The 9,035-nt window shown below is 56.8% G+C and overlaps 1 protein-coding gene across 1 annotated transcript; it reads right to left on the bottom strand.

The window, feature by feature from the left end:
* Nucleotides 1–685: 685 nt before the first annotated feature.
* TFF3 (trefoil factor 3) lies at nt 686–3,251 on the bottom strand. Its single transcript, XM_037144563.2, has 3 exons — nt 3,155–3,251; nt 1,716–1,862; nt 686–850 (listed from the first exon to the last, which is right to left on the bottom strand). The coding sequence occupies exons 1-3, from the start codon at nt 3,231–3,233 to the stop codon at nt 837–839; spliced, it is 240 nt and encodes a 79-aa protein (XP_037000458.2). The 5' UTR covers nt 3,234–3,251; the 3' UTR covers nt 686–836.
* Nucleotides 3,252–9,035: the final 5,784 nt, after the last annotated feature.

The raw sequence follows: 9,035 nt of genomic DNA, 5'->3' as shown, positions 1-9,035 counted from the left end.
CGGTAAAATGTCCTCATGCCCTTAAGAGGGTCCCAACAATGGCAACAGCAGAGGACACTCAGCCTGAGTAAATGGGCTTCCCACCTTGGAGCCCCTGCTGCTGTCCCTGGGACTGCGTGTCCCAGACAGGCAGGAACAGCTCTCCATGGAGTGTAGTTAAAACTCCATGAGAACGTCGAGGTGACCCTACTTCCTTTATTCACATACCCGGGTCCATTTTTAGAAGAAAAAAGGAGAAGGTGGCCACCCAAGGTGAAACATACGTTAAACTTGCAAATAAATACCAAAAAAGTGCCAGTTTGTAAGACGGTGGTTTTTGTGGGTTTTTTGTTTGTTTTGTTTTGGTTTTGGCTTTCCCTTCACCAAGAAAGACATGATCTTTTCTTTATTTGTATTTGAAATGTGCTCGCTCAACTTGCAGGAGGCAGTGGCCTCCTGGGAGGTTGTCCCCTCCGCCCATCACATCTGCACCCTGCCCGAGGTCTGCAGCAAAGCCACAGGCAATGTGGCTCCTTCGGGGCTATTTTCTGCCCCTGACCCCCAGGCTGGAACAGACCCTCTGCTCAGAGATGATGTGACACCCCCTGCTGTCCCCTGTCTGTGACAGGCTGACAAGGGAGTGAGAGTGACTTGGTGGAAATAAAACAGAACGACACAAACTCTCGGGACTGAAGACCCGTGCTCATGCTGGGTGTGGATTTTTATTCTGGGAGTCTCAGGCCCAGGCATTAGGTTTCAGCCAAGGCCTTGCCTGGAGCAGAAAAGCAGAGATGAGCAGACAGGGCTCCGGGGGTGGAAAATCATCTCCCGATGTGTCTGGGGAGGTGGGCATGGCTTCAAAAGGTACATTCTGGAAACAAATCATAGGATGCATTACTGGGAGAAGGTCTCCCTCCACCACCCACTGCCCAGCTTCTCAAAGCCAAGTTAGGCTTCAAGGTCAGGGTCTTGTGCTGCATTATTCCCACAGTGACTGGGGAAGTGCCGAGTCCCCCACCTCGAGCCCCACCAGGCCGAGGGGGGAGGGGCCAGGTGATAAGTGAGATGGGACTCTGCAGGACCTCCCAGTCCCCCCTCTGAATTATCCTGGGACAAAGGTCAAGAGCAACCCCTTGGGTGCTGGTTCCAGGAAGCTATCCTCCTTAGAAGATGACCTGGCACTTGGGGTGCCAGATGGTTTATGGTGATGTCCACGCCCAGGATGTGCAAGGTGGGGCCGCCGGAACCAGGACAGCCACCCCCGTGTGCACGCCATCTGTTGCTGACACTGGGTTCCCCAGGGTGGCTGTCTTGCACCCCACTGCACCACCAGGGAGGGAGGGTGGAAGGGAGGGGTGGGGAGGGGTGCCCTCGTGGTGAGGCATGGAGAGGAACCCACACCAGCACTGCCCCCCACCCCCACCCCCGCCTGCTGCCTGTGTGTCACAAGTGGTGCCAGTTTGTCTGCTGGACGTGGCTGGTGAAACAGCCTGGCTTTCCAAGCCTCCATATTTTCCATTTCCCTCCAGGACAGTTTTTTAAACTAGTTCTCTCTCTACAGATTGCCTTGACTTTGACACCTTTTGGAAACAATCGCTTTTGTATTTTGCACTAACTGCTCCGCAACAGCACAGCAGGGAGCAGCCGCTGGCGGCTGACTGAGGCCCCTAGGAACGGAGGGCCACCGCACCGGGTGTCCTGCCCAGGGCCCCAGGTGGGCACTCGGGCCGGCTTACCTGTGTCCTGCAGAGGCTTGAAGCACCAGGGCACCCCGGAGATGCTGGAGTCGAAGCAGCAGCCGCTGCTCTTGCACTGCTCGGAGGTGACCTCGGGGTAGCCGCAGTCTACCCGGTCGGTGGCCAAGACGGCGCACTGGCTCTCCGCTGCCCCAGACAAAGCCCAGTCAGCGGCCAGCACCCTGCTGGCTTGGGGTTGGTCTGCTAGCTTCACTTTGCTCCTTTGCACCCACCTCCTCCCCACTCCTGAGTTCAAAGTCTACAGCACCCCTTCCCCAACATCTGCCTGAGGGGAACCCTCTTTCTGTGTAAATATTTAAGAAGAAACATTTTGTAGGGGATCTGGCCGACCACCTGGAAGCTTCCCGCACTTGTCAGGAACTCAGTACGGGCCTGTGTTCCCTGGGGCTGGCAGCCACCCAGGGCATCCAGGGTCCCCTGGAATTTTGTTTCCAGGTTCCCTGTTGTATCCAGAAAAACTACTACCCCCCCTTCTTAAATGAAAAGCATAACAGGATATATATATTCAGTACAGAAAGTCACAACGCACGCTGAGCTTTTCACTTCTTTCCTGCCCCTCCCTACCCCCCAATCTTGTTGGGCTTGTCGCTCCTTTGGTCTCCGATGTTCACACTCCAGGCAAGCCTGTGTGTCTGAAGTTAGCAGGAGTCCACTTGGCCTCATCACCCAACTGGAGCTCTGCTTAGCAAAGCAGAGAGCACCTAAGTCCTCTCCTAAGTATGGCTGTCGGTCTGCACTTCCTTAACCCCTTGCTCCCCACACCTCGGGATCTGCGGGGAGTCTTTAAACCGCACCGAGGTCCCCCTCCAACCCGAAGACCTTCTGACAGAGCTGGTGCATCCTGGGCTCAGGGGTCTAACGGGCGCCCAGTTTGGGAGCCGCTGCCTTGGACACAGCTCAGTAGGTAACCAGACAAAAGCCACACCCTAAGTTCTTTAAACGTGGGTTAATGAAACAGCTGCAGCCCCCACACATCCACACTTGGGGCTGCCACGCTGCCAGTGGTTCTGGAAGTGGTCCCTGTGGTTTGTCTTTCCTTTTTGTTTCTAGCAAAGAAGGCGATGAGACAGTGCTCTGGGCACCGGCTACTGGTCAGGCAGACCTGGCGGCCAGCCCTGAGCCCCACGCTGATGGTGGATGAGAGGTACCTTAGGACCTGTACTAAGTTTCTGAGCCTCAGCTTCCTTGTCTAAGACGGGACAGCAGGACCTGGTCGGCCGGGCTATTGAGAGACGATGTGTGTGTTTGGTCAATGGAAATTATGAAATTAGTGTGGGGGCGTGGTCACCTTCCTCACACCCACAGAAAGCCCCCAAGCCTGGTTCTCTCCTGTGCCTTCCCCTGGTCCTGGGTCCCTCGCTGCCCACAGCCCCCATGTCCCTGTGGAGGGGAGAGAAGTGAGGGAAGGTGGTACTCACACAGGCCCACATATTGCCCAGACGAGCTGGACACCAAGGTCAGGATCACTGCCAGCAGCCAGAGCGCTCTGGCCTCCATGGTCACAGACAGATGCTGGGGACCCAGCCCTCAGAGGATGCGCTGCGTCGGCCAAGAAGGCTCCTTTATACCCACCCCTGTGTTTGCACTGGCGCTCTGGAGTCTGTTTGTTTGGGGATGGCCCTTCCCTGCTCACTGGCCCTGCCTGCCAGTTCCAGGACCTGATGGTAAAGCCCCCAGAGGCTCAGCTCCCAGAAGCAGAGAGGGTGGTGCTGACCGGGTGGACCCCATTGGTAACGTGGGGGGTTAACACTCCTCTGTCAGGGACAGAGTTGTGTCCTCGCCATGCCAGCCTGGCCAGGAGGGAAAAATAAAGGCTCAGCGTGGGGCTGGGCTTCAGTATCAACAAGCCAGCCAGTGAGAGTCCCGAAGGTTCCCTAGGCCATGACTAGGGCTCCTTCATCCCAGGCCCACCCTTGGTCGTGAGAAGACCAGCAGCGAACCCAGCTCGGGGACCGCAACTGGGACTTCATGTCTCTCGCAGCTCCTGAAGGTACACATGCCTTCCCTTTCTTTCTTATTTTTTGTTCCAGCAAAAAATATTTTTATTATGAACTACATTTTAATAAATGTATTAAGTAAACTCATTCAATACATTTTAATAAACAGATAATACATACAGCTCGTGCTTAAAATCAGTGCAAAAGACCCCTCCGGTCTAGCGATGTCCATGTTGAATACTTTCTTAGATGTTTTTCCAGAAAAGTTCTCTCTAGATCTAAGCATGTGGTTTTTTTCTAACACAAATGGGAGCTTGCTATACATCTTTACCCAGCTTGCATTTTCTTTAAATGAAGGCTATATCTGGGAAATTGTTCTATAATAACCTATCTAAATGATTGGGAATACTTATTCCCATTTCTCAGAGGAATAAACTAAGGTTCAGAAACTAAGTTGGCTGCACAAGTTTGAAACCTAGTAGACCTGGTGGTGTGAAGTTCACATGCCCTCTGTGGGACCCAAAGTCCCAGCTGTCCGACACAGCCCCTCTGTCCTGGGCAGGCGACAGCCTGGGGAGAGCAGGACAGTACGGGGTCCTTTTATGTTCACGTCTCTCTTCTGCCTGCGGCACTTTACCTAACTGTGGGTTTTGCATATCATCCCCCGAGTGGGTCATCTGGCTGGTCACACTGACCGCCTGGGTCTGGCTTCGAGGGGGCCCGGGGATGGCATTGAGGGAACCGACTGCTCGAGGTTTGTCCACAGAGTTGTCCTCCACCGAGTGACTGATGGGGAGGACAACTGTGTCCCACCCTGTGACGCCCCAGCCCCGTGTCCTCAGTGAGCCCCAGATGAACGGGTTTGGGGGGTGACACTGCCACTGGTCTGCCACCCCCTCTGAGGCAAGCGCCGGGGAGGAGCAGGAGCCGGGCCGCTCTCAGTGCGTCCGCTTTCCTCCCAGAGGCCGGCGGCCCCGCGCTAACAGGCGGCGTGATTTTCACGTTGTGAAGAACGGCGTCCTGGGGGCATTCCTGGCAGCCTCTTCCGGCCAGACCCCTGCCTGCCGCTTCCAGAACACAGGCCAGGCCAAGCCACGGGCCGAGATGGTTTCAGAGAGTGTGAACACCCCGGACACGGGCTTCGAGGGGACAGTCATTCGAGGCTGTCTCCCCCAGGGCCCTGGTCTCCTCCCGTGCTCTAAAAAAATTTTTTTAATTACAGTTTACATTTGATATGATTTTACATTAGTTCCAGGTGTATATCATAACGATAAGATAACCATATACTATGTATTTGTCCCCCACCCCCGTTATTTCCGGGCCCCATCTGGCACCGCAGGCAGTAATGACGATATCACTGACCGTCCCTTCCATCCTCGTGGCTACTTTGTAACCACCAAGCTCTGCCTCTCAATCTCTTTACCTTTTCCTCCCACCCATGCCCCTCCCTTCTGGCAGCCCACTGTCCGTTCTGTCTGTGAGTCTGGTTTTGTTTTATTGGTTCATTTATATTGTTCTTTAGATTCCACATATTAGTGAAATCATATGGTACTTGTCTTTCTCGACTGACTTATTTCTCTGAGCACATTACCCTCTGGGTCTGTCCATGCTGTCACGAATGGTGAAACTTCTTTTTTTTTTTTTACGTTTAGAGGGGAAGGGAAGGAGAGAGGGAGAGCAATATCAATGTGTGGTTGCCTCTCATGTGTCCCCTGCTGGGAACTGACCTGCAACCCAGGCATGTGCCCTGACTGGGAATTGAACCGTGATCGTATGATTCGCAGGCCTGGGCTCAATCCACTGAGCTGAGCTACACCAGCCAGGGTGAAACTTCATCTTTTTAAAGCTGAGTAATATTCCACCGTATAGACGCACCACTGTGTTTTTACCCATTCGTCTGTCGATGGGCACTTGAGGTGCTTCCACGGCTTCCTTGCCGGGGGCCTTCACGGTCACTGGGAGGCTGGGGCAGTGCACCCGCCCAGGCCCCGCCCCCAGGCGGGTAATTCAGAGCTGGCCAAGTGCTGCCCTGGGCGGCCATGGCCCGGAACCGCCACCTGGGGTCTGCTCTGGTTTAACTCAGGCCGTCTCCACTGCGCCCAGGGCTGGGGCCGAGGAAGGAATGTCAGAGGGGACCAGTCCCTGTCCTTGAAGAGTCCCCACAGGAAAACCGGTTGTCTCATAGGTGGGGAAGCAGAGAAAGCTGGTCTGGAGTCCTGGGCTCCCTGACCTTAGGGACGTCATTGTACTGCTTGTGCCTCAGGTTCCTCACCTGTCACACAGCCCCTCACCCCCAAGGCTCTCTGAGTTGGCGACACAGAGCCGAGCAGGGTGCCAGGACACACAGTGGTCACCTGTCGAGTGTGGCACAGCAGCAGCTATGGGGGCAGAGGGTCCAGATTCTCGAGCCCCCAGTGTGTAGAAGCGGCAGCTATGCCCCGTGGCTCGGGCCCGGGTTCCCACAGGGGCTGCCAGCACGGGCTCCCTGGAGGGCAGGGGGCTGGCCCGGCCCTGGGAGGCCTAACCCCTGAGACCTAGGGTGGCTGTGTGTCTGGACTGTCCTGGGACCCCTCCCCTGCAAGTCCCTCCCACCCCAGGCCTGGTGTGTAGGTGTCCCAGGTGTGTAGGTGTCCCAGGGAGGTGTCCTTGGACGGGTCCGAGTGCTGGGGCTGCAGCCTTCCACCTGCGGGAGGCAGGGACCCTGGCATGTGTGTGCAGCAAGCACAGGCTAAGTGTGGATCACGGGCCAGGCACATGTTAGGCCCTAAGCCCCCCAGGCATGGTCCCTGACCTCTGAGACCGCAGCCCTGCGAGAGAGGATGAGCCTTAAAGCGTAAACTGTGATGCAGTGTGATATGAGAGCCGCCACAATGCTGCACAGCACGCTTCTCTGCTGGGGTGAAATCTGAATGGAGTCTTGAGGGATGAATAGGAGTTCAAAGATGGGTGAGGGTCAGGAGGGTGTTGCAGGCGGGCGGACAGTACTAACTCACCACCTGCAGGAATCAGGGAGCCCACGTGTCCTGCACAGGGTTATATGTTCCCTGTCACCTCTCGGCTTCTGACGTGGTCACTCTTGGCTTCTAAAGCCCAAAGAGAGCCAGATGGAGGAAGAAAGGACAAGGTCTTGTTAACTGAAACCTCTGGGTGGGCCTTGATATCACACGTCTCCTGGGAGCCTCCTGCCGACCAGATGTCACATCATCCTGCAGCTGCCTTGGCTGCGAGCCCCTCTCTCTGGGTCCCACACTGTTTCCTGCTGCCTGACCTGTCCCGCCCAAGCCATCAGGACCTGCAGGTGGCCACTGGTGTGACCAATTCAGGGAGGTTTCTGATGAGGACAAATGGGGGAGGGGTCCAGCCATGCAAATGTGTCAGCCACCAACTGCGCACTGGGAGTGGGGAGAGGACGAGGTGTTGCTGAGTCAGTCAGGACAGAGGCCCTGGGCCCTGGGATGCCCCTGACGGGCCCCAGCCCCTTGCCCCCAGTGCTGAACCAGTGCCCATCCTTGGCGGGGGGCATAGGACAGTCCCTGGGAGTTCAAGGCAAACCGATGTCTGGCTCAAGGTCTACTTGAGGGGATTTTGGCCACAGCGGCCTCTAGAACCAGAGCTCCTTGGGGTTTGGAACTGTTGCATCGGCCTAGGTTGTTCCAGCAAAGAGGCGCCCCTAGGAATGAGCGGACTTACGACCAGGAACGCAAAAGTGTGGAGATAAGTCGTAGACAAACAGAGCTGGGAGCTGGGCAGCAGGTGTGTGTGGGGACACCAGGCTCCTCACTGACAGCCCCGCCCTGGGGACCCAGCCGGGCCTCTGGAGCTGGAGGCGCTGCAGCAGGAAGACAGGTCCTCGCAGCACACGGACGGGGGACCTGGGTGTGCCCTCTACTCGGGCCTGCCAGGCCCTGCACCAAGCCTGTCCCAGCAGGACAGCAGGGAGGGCAGAGACAGTCCCCAAGATCCCAGGGCAGCAGCAGGGGACTCCAGGGAGCCGTTCCTCCCACCAGCCTGCCAAGCCCGGGGGGATAAGCCACCATGCTCTTGGGCCTAAGACTTCTTTCCTGTGATTGCAGCCATTGCCACTAAGTGACTTCCAAGTGCGCTGGGCAGAACAGTGCCCTCCCCAAATTCACGTCCTTCCTGGAACCTCAGCGCGTGGCTTTTGTTGGGTGTAATTATTTAAGTCAAGTCGAGGGCAGACTGCAGTAGGACGCACCCTCGCTCTGGTCTCACCGGTGTCCTTATGAGAGCGGAAGAGGTCCAGAGACAGACATGCAGAGGGAAGACAATGGGGACACAGACCTGCAGGAAGACCCACGTGACCACCGAGGCCGTGATGGGAGCGACGCAGCTGAGAGCCCAGGAGTGTCAGGGCTGCGGCAGCCCCAGAGAGCTGAGAGAGAGCTGAGAGAGGCCGGGGGACCTTCCCCTGGAGCCTGCGGAGAGAGCCCAGCCCTGCGGGCCCTGGACTTAGCACCTGTGTCTCCAGAACTGGGAGAGAAGATTCCGGTTGTTTCAACTGCCCAGCGTGTGGCCCTTTGTCATGGCAGCCCCAGGAAACCAGTCCACCCAGGGAGGCCCGGCTCTGAGAGTTCATCTGTTTTAACTTGCATTTTCTCGAGTGAGGGAGGGGAAAGGCTTGGTAAAGTTCTCAACAGCTTGTCCCACCGGGACCCTCCCCTGCGCTGTCCCAACCCGGCTCCCAGGAAGGGAGAGGAGGTCTGCACCCAGGACGCTGTCCGCGCTGGGACCCGCGCCTCGCCCCCACCTCTGGGCCCGCGCAGGTGCCAGTCTCTATCACTCACTGGCTGAAGTCAACGCTTCTGTTCCTCGTCCCCGGGAATCCCCACCCAGCCTTTTCTTCCTCGTTCCTGGTCTCGGCGGAGGCTAAGACAACATGCCTCGTGGGACGGTCTCTTCCCGGTCGGGGCCTGGCCAGGCTCCACACCAGGAAGCCCGGGCAGGTGGCAGCCCATGCCAGGGGAAGCCCAACAGGGAGGTGACTGTGTAAGAATTGTCCAAACAGGGACACTTTTCAGAGAGTATCTGGGCACTCTTAGCGATTATGCCAGGACCCCAGCTGTGAATGGGGACAGACCGAGCCCATGGGACAAGGCCCACCTGCCCCTCACCAGGTGCCAGTTGTTTACGGGTCTGTTTGAACACCGTGTGGCTTCAATGGTGCGCGTCCCCAGTTCTAAGGTCTCTCACAGCATTTTCTCCAAAATTCTCCTCCCCCGAGCCTTTCATGGCTTCGGTACAGTGGCCCTGTGTCAGTATCCTCCCAAGTTCTCAGCCAAATGAATTTTTAAATGCCAGGGTCTGTCATCTGCACTTGGAAACAGGGCACCTGCTGTCTCTG

The sequence above is a fragment of the Artibeus jamaicensis genome, unplaced genomic scaffold (genome assembly GCF_021234435.1).
Source record: "Artibeus jamaicensis isolate MK-2021 breed Jamaican fruit bat unplaced genomic scaffold, CSHL_Jam_final scaffold_474, whole genome shotgun sequence".
NCBI lineage: Eukaryota > Metazoa > Chordata > Mammalia > Chiroptera > Phyllostomidae > Artibeus > Artibeus jamaicensis.
This window is presented reverse-complemented; position numbering and strand designations above follow the sequence as displayed.

Excerpts from the sequence above, each read along its gene's own strand:
- TFF3 (XM_037144563.2), bottom strand. The coding sequence starts at position 3,233 with ATGGAGGCCAGAGCGCTCTGGCTGCTGGCAGTGATCCTGACCTTGGTG. Across the intron at positions 1,863-3,154 it reads TGGGCAATATGTGGGCCTGT|CGGAGAGCCAGTGCGCCGTC; the intron begins GTGAGTACCACC and ends TGTCTGGGGCAG.